Here is a 26,369-nt window from a genome sequence, read left to right as displayed (position 1 = left end):
ACCTCACTAAACAGTGCGGCCCACTAGCGGTGAGCAGGGAGCTGCTTCGGAGGATATGTGGAGCAATCGTGGAAGAGCACTCCAGTCCGACCTTGTCTGGCGCACAGTCCCGCGTCTGGTTCGTGCGTAAGGCTGCTAAAACAGTTGGCCGCCTTTAAAACCCCTTCAGGCGTGAACAACTTTGGCTTTCATTCATATTTTTTTTTTAATCGCAACACATCCACGTCTGGGTGATGTGCACAGAAATAGAACAACACTACTCCCAACCTCTTCCGCATATTGGATTTCTATGCAAAGAGAAGGTCGCCAGTGTCCCTCCAAGGATTCGGGAAATGAAGACTGCTGCTGACACGAAACCAGCCTGTTTTGACTTCTAGTGCGTGTTTCTGTGCAGTTTTTTTCAAGGGATTTTCCCCGAGTTCACGAGTAAAGTATCTCCTCTCTGTGTGGGATCATTCGCTGCATTACCTATTTGAATACAGCCCCAGCTTTTTGGACGAGCCTGTGCAGAGCATTGTACAGTGCACACATTTGGTCAAAATGCATTTTATTTAGGATAACCACTGGATATACAAAGTGCCAAATTTGAGCCGGAATGGCGAACGAGTATAATCGCAATATTGTGGAAAAGTATATCTGCCATAAACTCTCCAAGCGGGGGTACGTGTGGGGATTTCGCGTTGTCCAAGAAGAAGATGCTGCTAATAACGGATCGATAACTGACCCTCCACCGACTTTGGTCCACCGGTGCCGAGAAGCCAGCACCGGGCCTGACGGCGAGAGCAACACCCACCTCTGCAGACGGCTCCCACAGTCCGACCCACACGCAGGCATCCACAGAGTCCTGCGCGAGGCTGGAGATGAACTTGAAAGACTGTACCAGCCGGACTTCACGGAAATGTCGCGGCAGCTGCATCTCACCTCCGCCACGGCGCAGAGGAGGTTCGCCGAGGTGATAGACGAACTGTTCCGGGACGGGGTGAACTGGGGCCGGATTATTGCTTTCTTCGAGTTTGGGGGCACTGTGTGCGTGGAGTGCGCTTCCAACGAGGGGATGTCATCCCAGGTGGACAACATCGCAGACTGGATGACGGAGTATTTAAATGGACCTCTTAACAGCTGGATACAAGATAACGGGGGATGGGTATGTCTGATTCCGTGTAGTTGAGCGCTTTGCAGCAGTGTGCCAAGGGGTCGCAAAAGTCCTCTTTTAACTGTGATTAAAAGGAATTTCAGTGAGTGAGTTCGGTCAGTGTAGGCCTACATGTTTGACTGAGCTGAAAAGTGCATTTTGATCTGGCTTAACGGGGCTCAATATCGAAACCACATGTGTAGCTGATCATTAAAAAAAGAAAAGTCCCTTTTAGGGTGATCTCGTGACGCACGTCAGGCAGCGAGCGAAATGAACGGCTTTACTTTACTTGCTCTAACTGGCTGATCTCGTTGACTGTTAAACTTACTCGACCAATCAAACAGCGGTTTCTCTATCACACCTCCCGACGCGTCTCTATAAAAAACCCGCCCTGTCAACTGTAGAAGCAGAGGCAGACGCGCAGCTGTCATTGGAGCACAGAGGTTATTATCTAAGGGGAAGTAAAAGCTTAGTTATAAAAAGAAACAGGATTATGTGTGTGGTGTTGGAAAGAGAGGGCATTTCACCATCCACCTGTATCTGAATCTTCATGCAGGAAAGTGCTTCAGTCCCGCTGTCACGTGAGGCATTGCAGGCCCTCATTCTTGCAGAAGGGAGGAGGTCAGACACATGTCAGCAAAGAGCAAACTATTGAATTAATGTGTTTAGGCCTCTGGGCATAACTGGACAGGTTCAGTTTATCAGAGGCCCTTTTTTTGGCACAACACACACCTGGCTGAATGCATGCCCACACTGAATCTGAAACAAGCATGCATTGTCATATTAATTTTTCAGGTTTTTATTACAGCTGCAAACCCTCCTGCAAAAAAAAAAAAAAAAGGGGGGGGGGGGGGGTGCTGTGCACCTCAGTAGCCACCAAAACTGACTTGCAATGAATTAACCTTTAATTAGCCGAGGTACTCTTAATGAGAGCATAACGTTTGCACTGCCTGGTTATCTTAGCTGGAAGGTATCATAAAAACGGGGCGTGTGTTGAGTGGGCTTATCAATGATTCATATCGAATGTTTCATCTCAAAGGATTAGACCGTTTAACATTCCCCTTGAGTCTGCCTTGCCCCTGGAGGTGGCAGGTTGTGCCACATATCAAAGGGAGGCAACAGAGGGAGGGCCCTCCAAGAACACAGAGTGCTAATCTGCAGCCACTGTGTTTAACATGCCGTCCTCTGTTTGCATCTTGGTTGGGACTCTTTTGTCTGCCTTTTTCAGACCTGTGCCTTGAAGCTGGCGCAGACTGGGGCCGCAGAGATGCCTGCTCGGGGTCTCTGGAGCCCACTGTAGAATAATGTAGGTCATCATGTAGTTTGGGTTTTACAGCTGGGTGGAGATGACTGTATCTCTACATCCACTGGAGAGAGACAGACAGAGAGAGAGAGCAAGAGCACAGTTCTTTAATCCAAAGGATTATTTAGGATTATTTGAAAGCATATGTCTGCAGTATAGGGAATGAATAACCTCATCCAATTAGTTTTAAGCTCAAAGTAAGCTCTAAAACAGTTTAATCCTGAATATGTTAGTGTTGGCTCAGTTTCTGTTGTAGCTTCCGCATATGCAGCCATGCACCGGTGTTGATTTATATTCATCTGAACGGGTGTCAGGTAGGGAATTTCCTGAGGTGTGTGCTTCAGTTATTGCATGACCTTTAATAACTGACGTTGCAAACACAGCGTTGTCTGTACTCTGGATTGGGTTTGTGAAAACTGGCTTTGCAGATGTTGAAATGTAATAAAAGTCAACTGTGTTTTCAGTCTGTGAAACAAAGCTGGGGGGTTTTTTGCTATGTTTTGTCTCCTCCGGAGCCAAAACGGCGGCCTGTTATACACTGACGTGTTTGTGTTTTTGTATGTTTTTGAGAATGTCTGCTAAACATCGGGTTGATTTTGTTCTGGCCTCTTCCTGAATTATGAATTCACAGAGGATATGCAGAGACTGTTAATCAGATATCTCTCAACAGGGATCTCAAGGGCATAGAGGGGATTTTTAGAGATGTTTTAGATCATGAAAACCTGTCCAGAGGGTCAGGGTTAGCAACATTGATTTAAACATTTCTTTTCATTATTTTCAGTTTTTTAGTCACGCAAGTTCTTAATTTTCTTTTAATAAATTTAAAAAAAAAAAAAAAAAAAAGCTTTTTTACAAGAGGTGAAATTTCAGGTAGGGGGAGTGTATAAATGAGCCTATGAAGTACAAAAAAAGGGGGAAAAAAGGATGTGACCTCAGTTTCCTCATTTGTAGCTGCAGAGCTCAGTGGGGACTAAACAATGGCTGCCACTGTTTGCAAATGATCTGGTATCCATTATGTTTTATTGTGAAAGCTTTGCATTGCTGCAATGAGACACATGTGCTACATTTCTGCATTAACCTCACCTGGGTCACCTGTTTTCTAAGGAACATTCACGTGCCGGGTGGCTGTAGCAGAGGAATGAGGATAAAACAGGTTTCACAAATCAGTCGTTTCTCATGAGCTCACTGTCGTTTGTTATAGTGTTCGACCTGATAATTCTAAATAAAACTTTTTTAAATGGCATTTACACATCTTCCAAACAATGAAGACACTCGGTAAACACGGCTAAATGTGTGTTTAGACAGGTTGCATTTATGGTCACTTACCCTGTCCATTGTGTTATTGTGTGGAAGAGGTGAGTGCTGTGTTTTCCACCATTCTAAAAACAAAGGTGGGTGGCTAATCAGCCTATCACTGACATTTTGACATGTAAGAGTGGTGTGGAAACAGCTTTCTATCAGCCACCCTCTGTTTCCTGTTGTTTTTGAGACAATTTAAGCCCAAAATAGTGTGAACGGTACCCACTAATCATTGTTGAGTCTAAGTGTTGCGAGTGAGTCAAATACACTTTTAGTTCAGCGAAAATCTTCCCTTTAAAAACTGACAAAGCAGCGACTGTGTTTGCAAAATCTCAGCTGAGGGGCCAAATGGCTCCCATTCAGCACAGATTGCTTCCCACACCCCGATTTGTGACACACCGTCCTTTCATTGTCCCTAACATTCAGTTAGAAACTTGGCCTTTTTGTTGACAGAAATTGCACTCAATCAGGGAACGATTGCATTTAGGCTGCAGACTCACCCACACGTGGCGCACCTGTGTTTATTTGCAGGCGCTTGCAGTAAATACCAAGTGATTGAACAAAGTGGCAGACGGCGTCCGAGTTCCGAAATTACATACTTGACCTCAGACGCTTGACTGGCTGAGAGGGCGGCACGGAGAGAAATGCCAAATTGTGCTTCAAGAGAAAAACAGCAGTTTCATAACTGGAGGTTAACCAAGAGCAGTGTCAGATATGATGTTGAGAAATGGTTTTTCTTTATCTTTGTTGTTTTTAGTCACGCTCTAAAGATGGCATTGCTTCTTGGTCTTTCTCAACAACCCTAATTTGAATTCTCCCTAAAAAAAAAAAAATGTGTGTATGTGCTGTTATGGATGAATCTCATTGTTCTTGCAGTCTTCCCTGTGGCCACCAGTAGGTCAAAGTAATCTCTTACCCTTTGAAAACAGCACTATTTTTGATGGATTTGCACCTAGTCATTGTGCAGACATTCAGCTGTTGAAGCCACAGAAGAATAATGATCATGGCCTCTCCTGTAGTTGCACAATGTCATAAAATTGGGTCCACACATTCATCAGAGGGAACTGCCATGATTTTGTGCTCCCTGTATTTACTGCTAAGTTGTGGAAATATTCCTCAGATATGCTAACGTGCCTCTAAATCCTTGCCTTTCTATAACAAGTGAGAGGAAGGAGTTAAATCACTGAAAAACCTTCTTTCTTTTTTTAAGCCCCAAACAGTGAGATCAGGTGTCTGTGGAATGCTGCTAACCAGGTGGTCTATTTTCTGTGTCTCCCAGGTGTGTTTGTGTGTGTGTTTGTGTGTGTGTGTGTGTGTGTGTGTGTTATGAAAGACAATGTGCGTTTGGGTTGGGTCCATCCTGTGGGGGTTTCCCAGAGCACAGTCTGCTCTTCGATGGGTGGGACCAGCATGTTGCTATGGTATAGCAGGCATCTGGCTACGGCGCCTTGCTGAGGCTGAGTGGATGTGGGACAGCAAGGAAGTCATTAATCTCCATCTAGGTGACGTTTCGGCAGAGTAGAGACAAAAACCCAGGAAAAGAAACCAAACAAACAAACTAAATCACAAAGGAGGCACATGCAGCCATTCACAGGAGAGCAAAAGAAATTCTCGACCAGGTCTCACTTACATCCAATTTGCGTCTCCTAGATGCAAACTCAGCCTGTTAAACGCAAGTCAATACTAATCAGGGCACCATTCAGGAACTGTTTCAGCTATGCTTCTTTTAGCTTTGAGCTCTTTTTCTAACACAAAGATGTCTATGTTGATGGTGAACGCAGCACTGCCTCTGAGGACACATGCTTTACAGCGTAATGAGCTCTGTAAGTCATGACTGACTTACATCCACTCTGAGCTAGTATTCCCTTCTTGTCATGCAGCGTGCTGTCACACTCAGTTACACCCTTTTTTTCATCCGTTAATTTGTAGCTGTTTATCAGTTTTTGGTCTCTCATTACTGTGTGAACGCTGCCTTCTAGTTCTGAGCAATCAGACCGAGGAATAAATGATTACTCGCGCAAATAGCATTTTAGGCTTTCTCCCTCCCACCCCGTCAATTAACACTGTCATTCTACAGCTGGAGACGCAACAAAAATGTAAATAGCAAACAAAGAAACAAACTAAATAAGAATCAGCTTGGAGATTTTGACAACAACTTTACCGTTGGATGTGTTTGAGCTCTGTAATGGAGACTGTGCACCACAAAGGAGCTTAATGTGGCGAGAGGCAGCCAAGATTTTCCCCTGTACTGTACCCCTTTTGCTTGGGAGGCCTCGGTTGCTCACCATCTGCCACTGTGTTTACACCCATCAGCACAGCATCTGTAATCTCAGGAACATTTCCTACAGACGTGGGCTGCTGCGGGCCGCAGCTCTCTCAATCAGTCCAACAAGAACATTTTTCTTCCAGCAATCTCTTCGCTATCTGCATCTCAAAGACGTTTGAGCCAAGCATTTAGTCCCGTGTGTGGATTTAAGAAGCACTGAATCTCTTTTCATTTAGATTTCTATTCAGCTTCAGATTATACTCTTTTGCCCGCAGTAAGTCACATGCACTCCATCTTCACCTTTCCAACCATGCTGGATGTCTCATTGCCATTTACGGCATGATTGCAGGCCACAAATCCTGTTCTGTTGCACTTGCAGGGGATATGCTTTGCGTCTTTCCGCAACATACCTTTACCCCAGAGACCCTCCACCCCATCCTGTGCTGTGGTTATTTCTGGGCCTTCTTGGGAGAGCTGGCAGAATGTCTGCTGGGAAACAGGGGCTGCAAATAAAAAACGGAGACAACCTGGATTTTTGTTTTGTTTTGTTTTTCCTGAGTGTCCAGCTCTTTTAGTTGGATAATCATGTCAGTGGACCATGCGTTATTCATGAACATAAGCTAACATCAGTGTTTTTTCTTTATTTTGTGCTCTTTGTGTTGGACTTCCAGGATTACGCGAGTTTACAGATTGAAAGTTGAGAATTCATCCATATTACTGTTTCCTTTTCATCCCTTTTGCTCAAATAAGCAGTCACCTCAACCTTCTAAGCTCCTCTTTTATGAGGGACAAGTGCTTGAGCTAAGCGCTACCATCCCACTGAGAGGATACGCTGATAAATAATATATGGAGCAGATAAACTTGGACACTAAATGGATGTCCCGAAAGCTTTATGAGCTCCAGCTGAGAGATTATATCCTCTTTCCCCTCCTCTTTTTTCCCTCATCCTTTTCCTCCCTCTTACCCCCACCACATGAGACGTATTAACTTGCACACATACACGTGCCCAAACACTAATACCCAGAGACCTGGCTTTCAGTGTCAGGTAACGTTCCAGATCCCTGAAAAATGCAGGGACATGCGAGAGGCCTCTAAATATAGAAGCATTACCATCACTGTTCTTGTGTGGTCTTCTAATTGTCATGTTACGCGTAAATCCCTGCCCTGTGTGCCTCTGTGATAGCGTCACATCACGAGCCCACCGCCGTCCTCCATGGAAAAAATGTCCTAATGAACCATTTGAGATGGCAGATAAAAGAGTTTTCCACCTTTCCTGTCACGGTGGGAGCCGGATAATGAGAAGCCTATTGAGACGCAAGTTGACTTTGCCACTAGGCACACCCTTGCAAGCAGCGCAGCATATCAATATAGGGCAAGGTTAAATGGTTCCTCCCATTGTCTAGCTACTGTAGATATTTTTGGGTCAAACCCCCAAAAGGCTTAAAAAGAGATTTGATGTTTTCAGTTAATTTCTAGGGCAGCGATATCCACTGTCATTTGAAGTCTAGTATGTCTCCTCACAAAGACAAAGCCTGTTGAACAGGTAGTGGATTGTCTTAAGTTTCCCCCAATGAATGGCAGCTTTCACTGTGAATTAATTCCAGCCTGAGAATCTAAGATCTGAACTACAGATGTAGTTTCTGGATCTGAAAAGCGAAGCAATCCCAGGAGTTTGTCTCGTTCTTTTGGCTGCTCACTTTTAGAGGTCACCACAGCAGATCATCTGCCTCCGTTGTTCACCCTATTCCTAGCATCCTCTTCTGTCACACCAACCCTCTGCATCTCCTCTTTCACTACATCCATCCCTTCTGTCTGCTTCGTTACACTTAAGCCAACAGCGAAATAGTTTCCATCAGTCCAACAGGGGCTGTCTCTTCTGGTCACAAAATAATGTTGGTTCTATTGAGGTTTTGAAGGTTTTGATTCAATTCAGTCCAAATCAAATCAGTTTTATTTATAAGCACCAAATCACAACAACAGTTGCCTTAAGGTGCTTTATATTGTAAAGTAAAAACCCTACAATAATATAGAGACAACCCTGACAACCAGACGAACAGCCTGTGAGTAAGCACTTGACGATAGTGGAAAGGAAAAACTCCCTTTTAATAGGAAGTAACCTCTAGCAGAACCAGGCTGAACCGGGCAGCTATCTGCCACGACCAGTTGGGGGTGAGGGGAGGAAGACAAGACAAAGACATGCTGCAGAAGATGTTTCAATTTGATGTTAACATTTTTGTTTTTGGTGACAATCACAGTGACAAAGCCCTAGTCACCGAGACCTACAGACCAGCCGTCTGGCAGCCTGAAAGTATATGAGTGATTGCTAGAGGTTGATGGGAGTTTATGGGAAAATGATTGTGAAAGTCCCTGTCACATGGACCTAGAGACTGGTCAGTGTCATCCCCACCACCACCACCACCACAACCACACAGACACAGACAACCACAAAACCTCCTTGGTCTCACGATGGTCTAAACCCAGCTCACGTTTCCTATTAGTGGGTGAACAATCCAACGCTTGGTCCCAAGCATATTGGTTCATGTCGGTTCAGTTGCCCATAGTTTGCATGAAGTGACAGATTTGTCTACAAATACGGAATAGCTACACTCCAAGCGGTAGTAAATCTGTGAAAAGTACAACACAATCCGGGAATGAAGAAGGTTTGCATCCAAAGTAAAAGTTGTGCCTAACAATCACCAGGAGTTTTTTTTGTGCAACAACTGATCTGAGCCATCGACTACAGTAACCATAGCCAACCGACGAGAGAATACAAATTTTTCACTAGCAATCGATGATTGTCACATCCAATATGGCGACCAACTCTTGAATGTGACCATGTTGTCACGTGAGAAATCTCGGTACAAGTCTATGACAAAACAGCCCTCAGCTCTCTCAGCCTCTGACATCAACAAACCTTTTCCTGATGAGTTTTTGAGCTAAATCGCTAGTTTCATTTTCTATGGAATAAATCACTGAGTCAATTCAGTAAACTATGATCATTATTTGAGTCAGAAGGGAGGAATATTCATGGTATGCTCATTGTCTCATAATATTCACAACCCAGCCCAATCCACCCCTCAATCATCACATCAGGTTTCAACACACTGCCAAAAAAGACACTCAGTACAAGGCTTCGTATCAGGACTCACCAGTGAGTGACGTCACGCTCTTTTATATTGTTTATGATCTAAACACAGGTATACAAAAAAAGAAAAACATGTGACTTTTTTCTCTAGCAACAATTACTGCTGGATTTTTCCACAGACTAATGCTAATGCTAGCAAGCAGAGTTAGGAAGTACGTTATGTCCATTGTATGGGTTATATTACAATTTCCCTCACCAAAGCTGAAGCACAGAGGACAGGTTGTTAGTACAAATTACCAAGCAGAAGGTCACATTGCGTAAGAAAGCTGCTTTTAAAATGTCCCAAAAAGAACCAACGCCATAAACACAGTAGAGAGGAAATTAGGCAGAAAGCCCCAAAGTATTTCTGTACCAGGCTGTAAACATGTTTACCTGCTCGAAAGTTGGGTTTTTTAACATGAGAGTCAGAAGCAACCGACTTCCCCTGTAAGGCGTCCTCAAATAGCGATTCGACCTGCAGTTTATGAAATTTCACTTTAAGATTATGAGACCACTTTTTTTAATCAGTTTTATTGATTTTGGGGCAGAGAAAGCAGCAGCAAAGACTAAAGCAATAATTACCAGCATTTCGGTGAAGCAGCAAAACAAGCTGCAAATGCAATACAAATGTGTTATTAGTTGCCATTTACAAATTTAGCAGACAGAAAGCAGGATTAGCATCGGTCTTTACTCATATTTCCGGCATCTAAGGAATGTAAACTGAACACTCGTGATGCAAGGTGGATGGGAGCAAATGAAGAGTAAAGGAGCAGGTTGCAAAACCAAAACAGTGAGCTTAAATGTTCCATAGTGGCAAAGTTAGACAGTAAAATCTCAACCTTTCAAATCCCACGCAGCCATTTAATCTGCTATTGATGCAAAAACATGGAAAAGTGTACGTTTAAAACAAAAGCGAAACTATCTCCATGGCTAGCTGCTAATTTGTGGTTCAGGGTAAATTGACCTTTTAAGGCTTAAAGCATTGATATCTACACACGTACAGGCAAAGATAGAAGCGGATGTGCTAGTGGAAATCAATTATTTGCTGTCAACAAAATGGCTGTGTACACACTCACGGGCATATACATACACACATACACTGTGGCACATCAGTGTGTACACAAAGAAGCGGATGTGGTAGTGTGAATCAATAATGCTGTGTTGTCACAGGGTGACATGTGAGCCATGGCAGGGAGCAGATGGCCTCGGGGTGCCTAGCTTCCTGTTAGCCATGCCATACAGCCTCAACGCACACAAGCTCGTGCACGCTCACACAGACACCACAACCATCTCCACTGGGATTTCCCCCGGCGCAGCTAGCTACACCACTGGCCATTACCAAACAGCATGCCATTATTGACTCTTCTCTGAACTGTTGAGTACTCGCTCTTCCAAAAATGACAACAGCCAGATAATGGTAAATAGATTTCTCTGCCTCGTCTGTGGAGGTCTGGAGTAAATAATTCTGTGCACCCCATCTCTAAACATGATTTTTGGCATGAGAGCAAGTATCCCACAGGAAATCTGATCTGTTTCAGTCGACATCGAGTGAGGTCAGCCGATGCTTGGAAATCTATTTGACTACGGGGTATAGATTCAGCATTTCCAATGGTTTGCAATGGTTCTCTGAGCAGAGCCTCAATTAACACAGCAGAGCAGCAGCTGTGAATGTCAGATTGTATGTGCATGTGATTAATCAAAATGCATCCTGAAGGAGAGTGTCTCTGTGGAAAGACCTGGGTGAGATCTTTTAGCACATTTTTAAAAAAAAATTTAAATTTCCTGACTCCTTTCAGCTGGTGTGCGAGCTCTCCCTATTGGCACAGCTCATACAGCACCACCCTGCTGCAATCGCCTTTGATGGCGACTGATTAGGTTTGAAGTGCAGAGAAAACTATAAACCCATGACGCTTGGAAGATAAAAAGCTTTTCCAAGGGAGCATTGTTCTGGCTTCTACGTATTGTTTCAGAGTCTCCATCCTAAATTCTCTTGACATCTTCTCAAATCTACAACCACCTTCTGTCAGGATGCTGCAGCTGGCGCGGAATATTACAGCTGCGTGCTACTTTTGACACGGATATCTCGCCGGTAGGGGCAAACCCACTATTGCCAAGGTGTTATGTTGCAGCAATTTCACAGAATCTACTCTGCCTCTACGTTTAATTGGTTGTTGGGCTGTCATTACATCTTCAAATACTGACAGATACTTCAAAGAAAACATGGAGAAATGAATACCGTAGCAGTGACAGTGATTCCTTTTCTTCCTAGGGATTTTATTTCATGTTTTTTGCTATTTCTTTTGACAATACAGTGACGATTTATGTCTGTGTATGTTCTAAGGATGCACTCATTTGATGACTTATGCCAGAGCAAACTTTTATGGTGCCAAGATTTAGTGGTGACAGGCTTCATTTTGCTTTTATAGTAAGGTTTTAACTCCCGTCTAGACGAGGTTCATGTCGGCAAATCTAACCACTAGAAGTTTAATCAACTCTGCAAATTGACTTGTAAACTGCCTAATTTATTGCTCACATTTGAAGTCAGTTGGCGGTTGGACTGATGCACGAAGAAATAAGTACAGATGTGTTTCTTTTTTTGTTCTTTTTTTTAATCAGCTGAATTTCAGCAGGCACTATTTGATCAGCCAACTCATTTTCTGATACCACCAAACCCATCACGCTCAGACCCCCTGATCGCCAATGTTTTCCAGATTTGAATTATAATGAGCCCACATTCCTGTACTTCATGGAGGACAGGAGATTAAAAAATATTCCTGGGTAAAAGAATTTTTTTTAAAGCCTGGACTTCAGAAGGTGTCTTTGATCAGAAGGTGAGGCTAACAGGGTTCTGGAGGAGGAGGAGGAGGATGAGGACAGATGGAAGGGCATGAAATAAGAGGAGGCTTATAAAGCTATAAAAAAAAGGCATTCCTATCTCTTACGGGCTCATCTGCTGCAGCCAGGTTGAGATGGAGAGGGTAATATCTGGAGCGGCCACCGTGGTTTAAAGCCCAAAGAATAATGACGCTAATAGAATTCAAGCTGTTAAATACAAAGAAAGAGATTTAGGAGACTAAGGTCAATCCAAAGTTACAGAGCACACTTGGATGAAATTGCTTGTTAAAGTCATCTGACTCAACAATCATCTGATCCTCAGCTGATCCATCTGCTGACTTTAAAGCAGAGGAATTTACTCGTGAAACATCCACATGGGCATTACATATCCCGAAACCTAAAAATACATACTGTACATGTGGAAAATCGCTGGACCTATATTGCATGTTTGCTTTTGTTTTTCTCCCGCATTATTTAACATCTGGCTTTGGTGCAGTATCTTATTCTTGCAGTGCAGTTTCAAGACAAGCCAGCTCACAGTAGGCAGGCACCGAACCCCATTAATGACATTTTCCATGGATTAGTCCAGAGAGAAACAGAAACTCTCCTCCATTATGAAATTGACATATGCCTCATTAGTTTTCTGTGCATTTTCACTCCAGACTTTCACTGTCACAATAGGCAACTTATTATCATTCATCGGGTAGGCTGTGCTTGTTTCCCTTTGGTCTTTACGTACAGACAGGGAAGGTCACACAGCTCTGAATGAGCCAAGCTGCTCAAGATAGTTCAAACAATGCGTCTGTTAAAAGCACGCCCTAGCTCTCTACAAGGTCTTTGTGAGTCATGCTGAGTTTAGAGCAATGAAAAGTAAAAGGAGAAAGAAAAAAGAACAGAAGTAATGTCCACCTCTGCTCTTTGCCTGCTTGATTGGGCTTTCGTAGCGTAATTATTTTCTGAGAAGGATTTAGCCGAAGCTTTCTCATTACATAATTCAAAGGGTTTGCTGTAGCCGTGTTTCTCGCTGCTGACTTGGTTCAACTCGAGGCTCATTCCTTCTCATATCGAGCCTCTCGGGCAAACGCGCACACACACAAGCGAGGTTGTTTGTTTCCACACATCAATGCATTCCACTCATTCCTCTCCCCCAGCCTGGATGAAAATCAGCTGGTTGCCTGAGAGAGGTCAATGAACTTTCCCCCAGTGTTCCCGTCCTGAGAGGAAAGAGAGTGGAATTCTTTCTTTCACTTATTGTTTTTAGAGCTGACGCTCAAACATGATACGGCCTCTGCTCTCAGATTGTCTGAGTGGAAGTGAAATTGCATAAGAATAATCATTGCTTTCCTTTCAGCCCCCCCCCCCCCCCCCCCCCCCCTTAAATAAAATGACCTCATCGTCCATGTTTAGAGAAGTTTTGTCATGCATCTCTGAGCTTTAACTCTCAGCCTGTGGGAAATATGCTTTCCTTCCCTTATCGGCTTTTGCTTTGTCTCCCCACATGATTTTTCTTCTTTCTTTCTTTTAATCCCCTCTTCTTGAAGTAACACTGTAAAGTGAACATCCTGGTTTTAGAACCACACGGAAAGGAAAATGAAATAAAAGGAAAATGTGTTTACCTCAACAAGGCACATTTCACATTTTCTGTGTTTTTTTTTCCTGTTCTAATTAGATTGAGCAGAGCCGGAGACGGGTTCTGAGAGGCAGTGTCACATTTCTGCGCACCAATCAGGGCCTTGCAGTACTTTAATCAAAATGCAGCAAGAGCTGAATTGTTTGTTTATGAACTGTTTATTTTTATTGTTAAAGAGAAAGGAATCGGCAGTATTTCCCGCAGGCTTTAAGTCTAAGAAGTGACAGCATACTGTATGTAGCTGTGCTTTCCACCACCGGCAGTGAATACCTTCTCTGTGACTTTGTGGAAAGTTTTCAGTGCTTTTTCAGCTCCATTCTCCTCCACTTCAAAGCCGTTTCCTGAGGGAGCCGTACCTCAAACGGATGATTGTTTTCTCTGACATTATCGGACATCTGAGATGCTCAATCTGCTGCTCTCTGTTCTCCTCACAGCATGCCCCGTCCCAGACTCTGGCCTCTCTCATTTACATGGCCAACACGGGGAACCCAGCTACACCTGAAACCTGGCCCAGTGTTCTCTAATCACGTAAACCGCTCTGGTATCTTGTTGCCAAAACTGACAAGCTTTCATTTAGGGGCCGACTGAAAGAGGAGACCACGGGAGGCCCTGGGTGTCTAGCTTTGATCTTCTAATACTTTCTCCTTCACTGACACGTTTAATTCTCTATTAGATGATGTTACACTTGACTTGTTTACCCGTGCTTCCTAAATTACAACTTGGTGTTTCATCAAAGGAAAAATAACATCACATTCCCTCTAAAACTTGCCTTTTTATGGTCTGCCTCCTCTTATACTAGGGGCTAAGATTTAGGAGTCGCTTAATGGTTCAAAACAAATACAAATCTCTTAGTTACAGTCTCTAACCAACTGTGGCGCTCCCCTGCTGCTCCCCCTCCCTTTCTCCACGGTATTAGTATGACTACATGTTTGGCTTGCCTCGAGTCTTTCCTAGTTACCCGAACAGACTCTGTGATTTAGCCATGCTTGGCTCTACCACAGAGAAGTCATAGTCTCATACTAGACAGTGATGTCATTCCTGCACCGTCTAAGCACAAAAAGTGACTTAATGCTAACTACGCCATAGAGGTCCTTTACACCGCCTATCACTGCTGTCTGAAAAGCCCCTTTCTGAACATTGGGATTATGTAATTCTGTTACATCAGGGGCTCGACACAAAGAAGCTGCACACCCAAGACCACAGTGACTGAAAGCAGAGCGCATTATTTCAGATGACTCCATTTTTTGGGGAGGGGGGTCAAGTTCAGAACAATTAGTCACCACATGCGTGTCACGTGAAGTTTGAAGCCCTGCTGCAGATGGTGTTCCCGCACGTCCCGCTCATTACTCCATATACAGTAGTCATTTTTAGCTGGGATTAGTCAGCCACTATTTTTGGAGTGGCTTTCTAAGAGGTTGGTTGTGTGCTCTCAAGGTCTAAAGGGGTCGGCAGATCTGACTTTTAAGGCTTGAAGCGGCGCGCTGCCTTCGTCACAGGAAATGGGCCTCTCCCATGGACTTGTGGGGAAGCAATAGGCCACCTTGGAATCTGTTGCTTCCCACGGTCTCTATCAGGACTTCCTATCTGAACTAATCAGTGATAGTTCAACAGTTGAAATTGGAACTGCAGGGGCTCTCATGCTCTCCTAGAGTAAGAGGTGCTTTGGTTCCCGAGAGCGGAAAATACAAAGCTTACTCAAAGCCGATAGAGTCATTTGAATGGTGGAAAGCTTTGCCTCTCTGTCTAATCATTAACCTACACTTACCTTGCCTTTTGTTCCATTGAGGCCTTCTGCATGTTTTAAATGCCACTTTCACTTACAAAGTGGGTCTTTATGCAAGTCCACTTTAACAGTCCTGTGAGTGCAACATTTGGACAACACGACCTGGGATGGAAAGGCTCACATAGTGTAAAAAAGAAAAGCACCACAGTTTATTGGCCTGCGTGCTGCTTACATGGATTTGGGTGTGCTATGCACAGCTTCCTTGACAAGAACACAGACCGCTTAGACTCCCAACTGGCAGACATCCTGTCTTTACTAAAAAGCCACTGCAGCCAGGTTTAATGCACTTCAAGCACACCCACACACGTGGACGATGACTCAGCTGCCCCTTTTCATCCTCTGCGCTCTCACTCGTCATCTGTGGCCTTTTAAATGGAGCGAGCAGCAGAGATGAGACTTGTTTTATTAGATTGGGAAGCCCTGAACTAGGGGCTAGGATGAAGCCTCTCGTTATTTATAGCTGCACAGCAGTTGCGTTCTCTCTATCTGGCAGGACTCTGTCACTTCCTCCTCCGTGGTAGGCCGGATGCGCTCAGTGCAGACATCCTCAGACGAGGCAGACATCCTCATTTAGCTGCATTGTATCTATTTGAGGGCTCCTTTGTGCTTTGGTTTGGGATGCTATGAAGGATTTTGAATCAAATGTTCAAGGTCAAACCACAAGATTGGCTCATTTTAAAGAATGAAAAAAAAAAACCCTCTATTGACTGAGCTGCAGAGGTTTATTGTGAGGGGGGGAAAATGATTGTCTCTCTGTGGCTTTCCCTTAGCTTTGATGTCTCTTTGCTTTACATGTAAAAGTGATTGATTGTGTATAATACACTTTGAGCTTAGGTGTAGTCTGCTGATAAACCCTGGGTGCAGGGGGAAAGCTAGTGCAGTCTGCTTCTATGCACTTGCCTTCAGTCTTCTGAGACTGCAAGGTTACCCTGTCCTTCATTTCATGTTGGATCAAAGCTGTTCAGTAAAAAAAAATCAATAATCTCAACAAGAATCAAGGAGTACATAACTGATCAGTCAAGGCCATGTAATGCTTGTCAATTCAAAATCTGTTTATATTTCCCCAAAATCCTCTGAATATTTTCCCCCCTGTACAAATTGGAATTGCTTTTCCGTGGTTTTGCACCTCCTCCTTCTCTTCATTGATGGGATTAAAAAAAAACCCACAAGTTTATTGAAGCATTACATATCTTCAGAGAAACCAAAGTCTCCTGTGTAAAGTTCCGTTTCTCATTTATCTGGTAAGTTTAGACAATGAATAATGGAGACAATAAAAAAAAAAAAAACAGTGTCACGAGGAGTGTGGGTGATTTACTGCCGATCACATTTCATGTTCCAGTGAAGAAGGCTGACTCCCACGGGAGCGGGAGCTGTTTTGTAAACACACAAATGCTGCAGCCGCTGTTGCTGATGCAAATTTGAATATTTATGAGCCTTTGGGGTAGCATCCGACGTCAAAATTGTTTCTCTCTTTACGCTTGACTCGAACGTAATGACTGCGGAAGGTATGAAACCTGAGTTTGCAGTGAAGCTCAAGCGGGGGGCATATTAAAAAAGGTTTTCAATTTCCCTTGTACCGTGTCATGATCCCGCTCTGTCGGGCCAATTCTGTATTCTATGGCTTCCATATTGGCTGGCCATTTCAAAGGATGGCAATTCATTTGTAAAAGCGTGTGGACAGTCAATAACGCTCTTCACTTTCAAAGTTTACTCAAGCTTCTTACACAAGCTTCGGGGAGTCTTTCTCACCAAAATAATATTCAGTTTAAGGTGAGGTTAGTGGACCTGCTTGCACAAACTGAATAAAGTTTCTATTTTTTTTTACTGCCTTCATTGCTTAATTAACTGTCTTTGGGTCTATAATTGTACCTTACAATATAAAACGTCTTGATTTGGTCCCAATAAATAAAACTGAATTCAAGAGTATTTAATTCAATTGTGCACTCCTAAGCACTCCAAGCTAAGAAAAACGGGGAGGGTTGCATCAGGAATGGCATCGCACATAAATAGTCGGGCAAATCAAAACACGTGGATCATTAAAAAAATAAAATAAAATAAAATAAAATGGATGTAGCCACTGTGTCATAATCAGCCTGCTCCAGGTTTTGTTTTAAAGCCTCAAATTGAGCATTTTGGCCATTGTCTTCTTGGTCTTTTGGACCCAGTATGACAAATGAGGCATGGATCTGACTGAGGAATTGAAGACGTTCAACTCAGATGCGTAATTGGCTTTTTAAAAATTATTATTTTTACTAAATACAGGGCCAAAATTAACAAAAGTAACATTATAATGTGTTAAATAAGACTTCACACTGGTGACTGAGACCATAAACTCATCATGTAACTGTTCACCGACATCATAAATCAAGTCAGAAGTAGGTCATTGTCTCATAAACTTTAACATAATCTGGATGTTTTAGAGTCGCCCCCTGGTGCCCACCTGGAAGAATGCAGGTTTAAAGCAAACACCTCACTGGCTTTAATTTTTCAGACTCAAAGGATGTCGAGCATCACAGTCTGTTATGTACAGATGTGGCAGTCTGCAATGGAAGATGCTCAGGCTGACTTCAAAATGATGATTATTATTAATGACATTCAAAGCTAGCCAATGATAAATGACCATTAGTGACAGTTTGTTAATTTTATAGACTGCTGCAAAACCAAAGCAATTTTTTTTATAAGCGACTCATCAGTTAGTTATCTTTTGTCACTGCATACGTATGTCCTTTGTTTCAAAGAAGCAAGTGTTATTGTTACTCGGGCTGATCCACTAAATACTTGCACATTGATTGGGCCGGATTTGTACAGCTTGACATCCCACTTTGTCACGCTGGACTGCGAGGCTGTGGTTTCCATGTATTGCAGTATTGTCACAGGGCAGTGAAGGGCTCAGTGTCCTCAGCTCCAAGCTGTTTGCTGCTGCTGACACAGGGGATTCAACGGGTAATGAGTACTGCAACAAACTCCTCCGTCATCTGATTTTTGGTCAATGGATGCCACTCTGGAGAATTGATCGAAGCTGACCTTGCTCCAGGACAAGCGCTTGCAGTACTGTCACTGTCATAATGTCTGACCTGTTTATTTTTATTATTATTTTTCAGATGTTTTGAATCTGTATATGCGCTCGCACTCATGAAATAATAATGCACCCACATGAAAGAGAGCGATATAAGTGTATATTTTGATCAAAACAGATCTATTATGAGAAAATAATGCCTTCCTTGCATTTTTTCTCCCATACCCCCCACCCCTGAAATGGGAGTTTTGTTTGACTTTAATTAGCAGTGGAGAAAGGCTAATTAAAAAAATGAAAGAAGGGCAGCAGGAGCAGCATATGTAATTTCATAAGTACGCTACTATGTGAACGCTTAGGAAATAAACAGAGCGTGGGGAGAAGCTCAGTTCAGAGGTGAATATAGCAGTGAAGCCACAACGGGCACTTTAATTACAAGTTGAACTTTAACCTACATCCCTTTCTCTCAGTCACAGTCTGCCCGCAATTACCCAGAGAAGCTTCCCAAAACAGAGACAGTTGTCTAATCATTTTTCTGTTTTGGCAAAGTGCTGCTTGCGGTTTTATCGGAGCTAGTCAAGCGCACAAGATCACTCATTATCTTCCACAGAAGCTGCAGGATCGTTCCCAAAAGTTTGTGTCAGTGTGTGGGGTGTGATACCCAAAGGATCTGGCAAATGTTTGGTATTTCCCGTTGCCCATAAGATAACGTAAAGCCATCCGAAGAAGACAGCTGTGTAAAATCTCTTTGTGTCCATGAGAAAGACACTGAGCAAAACCCAGAGGTGTAAATCATGTGAAAAACAAATCAGAGGTCGAGGATAGACTCTCTCCCGCTGGTGGGAAAAGCAAATTGTGTGTGAAGCTTCCAGCCTGGGTAACCGTGACACTCATGCAGTCAGTCGCCACCCCTCTGCTGCATATGGGAGACTCAAGTCCTCACCGCTCAGTCGAACTCTTTTGCTCTGTATGTAATTCTCAACAGGTTTCATTGTTTGCAGTAGAAATGAAGACAGGGTGTGTGTAAACCTGGCTAGGCATTTTCCCATTGACTCCAGGGTCTCTGTAGGCTGGGGGTGACCTTTTAAAAGCCACTGATCGAAAAAAAAAATTAATACTGTAGAGAACTGCAGCCTGGACTTTTATTTCCCAGATGCACACCTGCTGCTGATGGCAGATGGCTTTGCTGCGGGGCAAATATGAGCTTTTGGGGATTATGAAGTCTTTTGTTGGCCGTGTTTTTTTGTGCTCTCTTGTCCCTGTCAACTTCCTGTGTCCTCTTTCCCACCTGCTTATCATTATTTTTCTGTAAAGACTCCGCTTTTCAGAATGACAGTCAACACAACAACAGAAATGGGGCCAAAATACAAAGTGCCAAGGTTTGTTTTTCCACACTGCTCACATGTTTGTGGCAGCGCTGTTCGCTAATGCGGGGATGAAAAAGTTCCAGGAGCTGAAGTGGAGCATGCCTCAGTCTCATGATATCCACCTGACACCCCCACCCCCCTCCTGCTTTCCAGCTCTCCCCTGAGTCAACCTGGAGTTATTACCACCCATGCCCTTGTGGGATTCTTTTAAACATCCATCACAGCTCGTATGAACCTCTTACTATAATTGCCAGCTTTTGTTTCAGACTTAAATAGATGATAATCTATGGCGACTGTCTGGGACATATCAAGGACACACATCATGAGTTTGCCATTTTGTTGAGCTTTGCTAGTGGCTGGTCACATGCGTGCCTTGCTGCTGGCTGGAGTTACAGTTTCAGCAAACTGTTATTTTCCAGGCGTAGGTGAGGAAAAACACACAATGGTGTTTTTGCCAATCAGCACATTTCCTTCAGCTTAGAGGTGTGACTGAAGAGCTTGCTCGCTTATTAATACCTGTATCCTGGAGAGGGAGACGGGTGTCATCGTTCAAAAGCAGAGACTGTTCAGAGCGCTCCAAAATAAAAAATGCTCCCTGACATTTTGCTTTCCACACTACCAGCAAGGCTCCAGGGATGATGGCGGCAGTTGGTACACTGCTTTAGCCCAGACTGAAATATCTCAAAAACATTTGCATGGACTGCCATGAAATTTAGGACGGACACTCATGATGCCCAGAGGATAAATGTGTCAACACTTACAGGATAGATGGACACAGAGTTTTGGATTACATAGATTACATGGACTGTATGTGAAAGATGGACATAGCTCGATTTTAACACTATGACTGCCACCATCTTGTTTTGTGTGTCGTTGTTTGTGTGTTTGGAGCTGATTGTTTGATTGTATTTGGATGACAGGGTGAATAGGTGAGAAGTAAGAAGTTTATTCTAGCAAGCTAGCTTAGCAAAGTGCAAGCATAGACTATTTGGGTGTGTTAGGTACCAGCTGCTAAGTGACTATACAGTCAAATTAATGAATTAATTGCACAGCAAGCCAAAATAATTTTCAGACTGCTTGCATTGGTGTGTTATCTGCAGCAGCCATGCCTTAAATTTAAGCCTTAATATTTCTGTTTGGTGAAAACCTGGAAAACCAGCTTCAGCTCTACTTTATGTTAACAGCCTGGCGTTAGATGGTTGTGCTACGGTCACACTTGGGAAAACAGCAGTCGGAGAACGTGGCATGACTAAAATTATTGTGACTATTTGCACTGAACTTGCAATCTTGTTGCCTTTGAAATATTTGCTTTGAAGATGGTGAGCAGGTCTGTGACTACTCCGAGTCAGTTGGCATTTGGCAACTTTGAATACAACCAGTTGAAAACCAGCTGAGTCGAGTTCCCTATTGCAAAGAGACGCATGACAGATAAGTTGCGCTCAGCACCACAGACTAATCTCAGACTGATTCCTACCTGTTGGCAATTTGTCTGGGATTATAAATAATTAGCAAACCTTCACCAGTCTGTTGAGTGAGACTACAATTGTCTGGGGACAATTTGTTTCCAACCAAGCAATCTAAGCAATCCCCTAGCAATCTAAAGAGGTCAGTTTAGGGTGCTGCACTCTGAGCCTCTAGGCCACAGGTGTCAAACTCCAGTCCTTAAGGGCTTTTACATGTGTCCCTGCTGCAACACACCTGAATAAAATTAGTAGGTCATTTGCAAGACTATAGAACTTGACTGCATGCTGAGGTGGCAATTCAGCCATTTGAATCCTGTTACAGCAGCTCATGAATAAATGAACATGGTGCAATAAAAGTACTTTTAAAAGTACATTTTTCCAACACATGCATTCTGAGTGCCATTCTGATTTCACTCTAGTGTGATGCAGCCAGTAAGCATCACACCATAGCTTTACCAATTTGAGTGAGTATACTTTTTGAAATTAGCAATTAGCTAATTTATAAGAGCCTTACAGTTTCACCGAGCTGTTAGCATTCCCCTAGACTACTGTCTCTAGCCCGGGGGTAGTTTAAAACGCCCAGCTGCAACAAAGAGAATGCTGTGTGGTAAAAGATATTGCCGGGTGATTTACGGAGCACAGCGTGTTTTGACATCAGAGGGCCTAGAAAAAAAACTGCTGATCCTTCCTCCCCTCTGTCACCAGCCCCCAGCCTCAGGAATGCCACAGGATAGGAAGGGAAGCAGGAAATGCTTTTGTCTCCCTACAGCAGTTCAGAATAGATGCCTCCTTTTTTTAGTCCTGTGTGGGCTTTTTGTTTGATAAAAAGGAAGCTGTGTATTAAAACGTGACACTAGCGAAAGAGAGTATAATGAATCTTCTAATAGATCAAGGTCAAAAAAACATGTATTCCGATAAAAGTAACACAAAGCATAATTACTGTAGGTAAATTGACTTAAAACCAGACAGATTAAAATAGACTCGTAATAGATCCCCATGGGAACTGACACAATAATGTTGTAGTGAATCAAACTTAACAATTCACCATTGTTCACAGATCTGATCAAATTACAGATAGAGACTTCAAGAGATGGAGACTTCAAAGGAGATCAGATGTACAGCTTCACAACACACCTTCTAATGTGGTCAGCCTCATAACAAAAGAAAAATATTCAATAGGAGGTGTCCCCTAGAGCTCCCTAAAATTTCCTCTATTGTCGTTTGGTTCAAGATAATCTGCTGTGTGTGCGTGTGTGTGTCTGTGTGTGGGAGAGCATTTAGCTTAGCACCATTACTTCCTGTCCAGCTGTTCCTGCTGTCAACGCTTTTAAGCAGATGTCTGTATTTCCTCATCTAAGACACGCAGCCACGGTCTTTTCTGCACAGATGCTCCTCGTGTACACTCACGTTTTTAACAGGCCTCCTTTAAAACTCCTCTTAGCGGCAGAAAGCTGAACCCACTGAGACACCGTGAGCAGCTTTAATATATTCATGCCTGAGCACTGGAGTGTTCATCCGCATGCTAGAGAAAGAAAAAAATTTTGCGAATGGGCCTTTTTGGGTGATTCCTGTGTTTGGGTAGTATGTGTTTCCGAGTGGGTTGTGTCATTGTGCGTGAAAAGCGTAGGAGGGTGTGAGAGCCGATGAACAGTAGTGGATCTGCCTGCAGCATAAGTGTAATGACATTCTTTTCCCACCCATGTTTGGTATCAGCCAAGGGATTTACATTTTAAAGGGTCATTTCACCCAAATTAGAAAAAAAAAATAATCATATTTACCAAGTTTTTTTCCCTATAAAATCTATGTTCAATACATGGAAGTGAATGAAACTTAACTTATTATTAAAACAAATGAAACCAAAACTACAGGCAGGAAAATGAGATATTAAATTTCTCTTGTAATCACACAAATTCCAGGAAGAAGATCAAAGACAACAATGAATTATTCCTTTAAGTGATGCATGTGTAGCCAACCTTCAAGTATGCCTTATTTGTTTGTGCCTCTTACCCACAACTTTTTCTTGTCAAGAAACGATTAGATAATCCCGAATAAGCTGCAGATCACGCTGAAGCATCCTCGGGGAAGATACTGAATCCTGAGTTAGCCCTGATGCACTCATTGGAGTGTGAATGTTAGAAAAGGCACTTAGGCAGTGCTATACGATAGAGTGAATGATGGCTGTCATAAAAACTGCTTTGAGTGCTCAATTAGAGTAGAAAAGCGCTATATAAATACCAATCCATATTGCTGCTAGCATGAAAGCTGTAGACAGCTTCACCTGCACTTCCACATATCAGTCAATCGATGTCTTTCAGGCGACTGCTAAAAATAGTCCTCATCAAATGCAGGGTTAACCCCTGTTTGAGCAGCGTCCGGTTAAAACCTGCACTGACCGGCTGTTTGAGGCAGTTGTTGACCCTTCTTTTAAGGTAGAATGATTTATTTGTGACTCATGTCTCCTTTAAGAACTATGAGATGCAAACCTTATTTAAGAACTTGAAAAGAATTCATGCGAATGTAACCATGTTATTCAGAAGCCTAATCAGTTGTCTCTGTCTCTCATCTCAGGATGCATTTGTGGAGCTGTACGACAGACAGAGGGACTCCGTCTTCAGTTGCTCCTGGCCCTCCATCAAGACAGTTTTCGGCTTGGCTGCGCTCGGAGCGGCCAGCCTCACCATCGGAGCATACCTTACACAAAAGTGAACAAGGCCTCTTTTCAATCAGCTCGACTTTTTTCATCTCAGCATCTTCCTCCTCTTTTTCCTGGTGCCTCTCCTTCCTTTTTTCCCCCCTCCCTGCACCTTTTTTTAAGATGCCCCTGACCCCTCAGAGACAACCTTCAGACTCTTCTGAATCTCTTCAAAGCCTCTCCCAGAAAAAACTCCCTCTTCCCTGCCTCTTCGTGTCAAAACATTCACAAATCAAAACAACTGAAGAAACCAGAGGCGAAACCCACAGAGCAAAGGATGCATTTTAGATGGAATCGCACTAAGCTGACTACAACAGCGGAGTAACGAGGAGTGCATGTTTTTGCCTTTGCTTTTTTTCTGTTTCTTTTTGCTCGGCCTGCTTCTCTAGGAGTTATAGCATGAACGTTGAGTGTTAGTTTAGACGTCGCATGTGTAGGTCCTCGGTTTGGAGGCCTTCGTGGTGGTAGTGGTGGCGGTAGGATGTAGGGTGGGGGGGTGCAAGGATGATGGTGATGATGATGCCAGGGAGGGCGAGGCCTCAGCCTCGACCCCTGCTCGTTAGGGTGAAGGACCCCAATTGAACTGTGGACTCCAGTTACCCCCATAAGCCGTCTTTCAAAGGACTTCCTCCAAACAGCAGCTGCTTAGAATGTGTAATGGAAACAGCTCGCTACAACCAGCGCAGTGTGTGTCTACTGCTTTCACCCCTCAGACCGCTCCAGTGAACTCTGAGCACACACTGCTCCATTATGCTCTCCCTGGCCTGTGATGGAGGACAGGCTGCTAGAAGACTGAGCTCTTTTGCAGCGCTTTGAAAGCTCCTGTGTTGGGTTTTAATTTTTGCAGCAAACCGAATCGAATAGTTTGCATGTGGGGTGTTTTAGAAAAAAATATGCAAAAGAAGCCTGAAAGATGAACAAGAGATGTGCAGCACAGCATAAAAGAAAGAGGCAGAAGTAAAATAAACCCTGTAGTAGGGTTCCTGCTGCATAAACAGTTTTAAGAGTGCATTCCTGACACACTCCTTTTCTAAAATCACTGCCCTACAAATTATAAATAATCACAGCTCGTACTGTTAGCACACGACATCGTTTATTTTTTAAATTTGCTTTTACTGTCGAATGGGCTTGCTCAGGTTTCAGACCTCGCCCCGGCTGAGGTCTCACAGTGGCTCAGTATTGCCGCAGAATGAACTCTGAACCGAAGACAGTTTCTCGCAAATGACTGAGGAGATGCCAGCAGCAAAGCCAGGGGGTCCCATGTGTGAAACCTGAGATGTCCCCTCTCTCCAGCCTGCAAATGCATCCCAAATCATTGATTGGTTCCTTTCAGCCTGTTTTTGTAATCAATGTTTGTCTTGTGTTACAGTCCGACTGAAAATTTGGAAGCACTCAAGGCCTCCAAAATACTGCGTTGTACAGCAAGTCACTTGTGGAAAACCTTTTCTTTTTTTCTTTAAATTTCTCTATCACTAAAACTCTTCAGCTTCTTTGTCGTTGCATGGATGAAAGACACGATGTCTTAACACAATGCATATCTGCTACGCGTAACCATATTTATAACAGAACAGGCAAGAAATAACAACAGAGGTAGCATTTTTCTATTTATTCAGAGGTACCAGATCACAGATTTTTAACAGTTTCTTCTAAGGAATCACACTGTAACAATGTTATTTCCTGGCTGCTATTATGACAAGAAAAAAAGACATGTTTTAAAAAGTGATTTTTTTCCCCCTGTTTTGTATTATCATCGGCTTAAGGCTGCTATACTGTTGATTTTACTCACAGCTTAAACTGCCACAATTTTTCAGTATAGTATCCTAGAGAGCTGGAAACCAAAGTTAACTTGTATTAATCTTTCATTTCAAAAGGAAAAAAAAAATGAAGAAAAAAATACATAATAGCGAAAAGGAGAAAACACTTTGCTTCAGTTCACTGAGAGTCTGTCCAGTGAGGTTTTGTGATCTCTCTGTGGAGGGTTTGTCTTGTGTTACTGTACTATATTAGCCTAACTTTTGTCAGCCTTGTGCTCCAATGATAACTCAGTGCTTATCTGTAAAAAATGTTGACCTACCAGACCTAAACCTTGTCTCAGCTCTCACGTTAAAACCACCCAGTTTTCATTACAACAGCTCACAGTGTGATTTGTGGTGTGTGTATGAGCGTGTGTGTATGAGTGTGTGTGTGTGTGTGTAAGAAACTGAGGGTGCTATGAGCAGGAATAGGAAGACTTTAACAGCAATATACTGTAATTTTTATACTCTGTGCATATATGAATGTAGCACTATGGTTTCCGTGCTGTTTTATGTCTATAATCGCAAAACTGTAGCACTTAAAAGAAAAAGAAAAAAAAAGAAAAGTGAATTGTGTTTCTGTTGTTTACTGCTATATCCACGATAAGCTAGTGGGATCATACTGTTCCTAATAAACCAGATTTTTCTCCAGCAGATGCAGAAGTCCGA

The 26,369-nt window shown here is 43.1% G+C and overlaps 1 protein-coding gene across 1 annotated transcript; it reads left to right on the top strand.

Moving 5' to 3' along the window:
• The first annotated feature begins 1 nt into the window (after position 1).
• LOC146367651 (apoptosis regulator Bcl-2-like) lies at positions 2-26,369 on the top strand. The gene is made up of 2 exons (XM_084912102.1): positions 2-1,144; positions 23,784-26,369. The coding sequence occupies exons 1-2, from the start codon at positions 596-598 to the stop codon at positions 23,919-23,921; spliced, it is 687 nt and encodes a 228-aa protein (XP_084768228.1). The 5' UTR covers positions 2-595; the 3' UTR covers positions 23,922-26,369.

The sequence above is a fragment of the Perissodus microlepis genome, chromosome 18, assembly GCF_051167445.1.
Source record: "Perissodus microlepis isolate ML-2025 ecotype Zambia chromosome 18, ASM5116744v1, whole genome shotgun sequence".
Lineage (NCBI taxonomy): Eukaryota > Metazoa > Chordata > Actinopteri > Cichliformes > Cichlidae > Perissodus > Perissodus microlepis.
The sequence above is the reverse complement of the archived record's forward strand: the minus strand, read 5'-3'. Positions and strand labels throughout refer to the sequence as shown.

What these genes read in the sequence shown, in the direction of transcription:
- LOC146367651 (XM_084912102.1), top strand. Translation starts at nt 596, where the DNA reads ATGGCGAACGAGTATAATCGCAATATTGTGGAAAAGTATATCTGCCAT. An exon ending in TACAAGATAACGGGGGATGG is followed by an intron (nt 1,145 to 23,783) that starts GTATGTCTGATT and finishes CTCTCATCTCAG; the next exon opens with GATGCATTTGTGGAGCTGTA.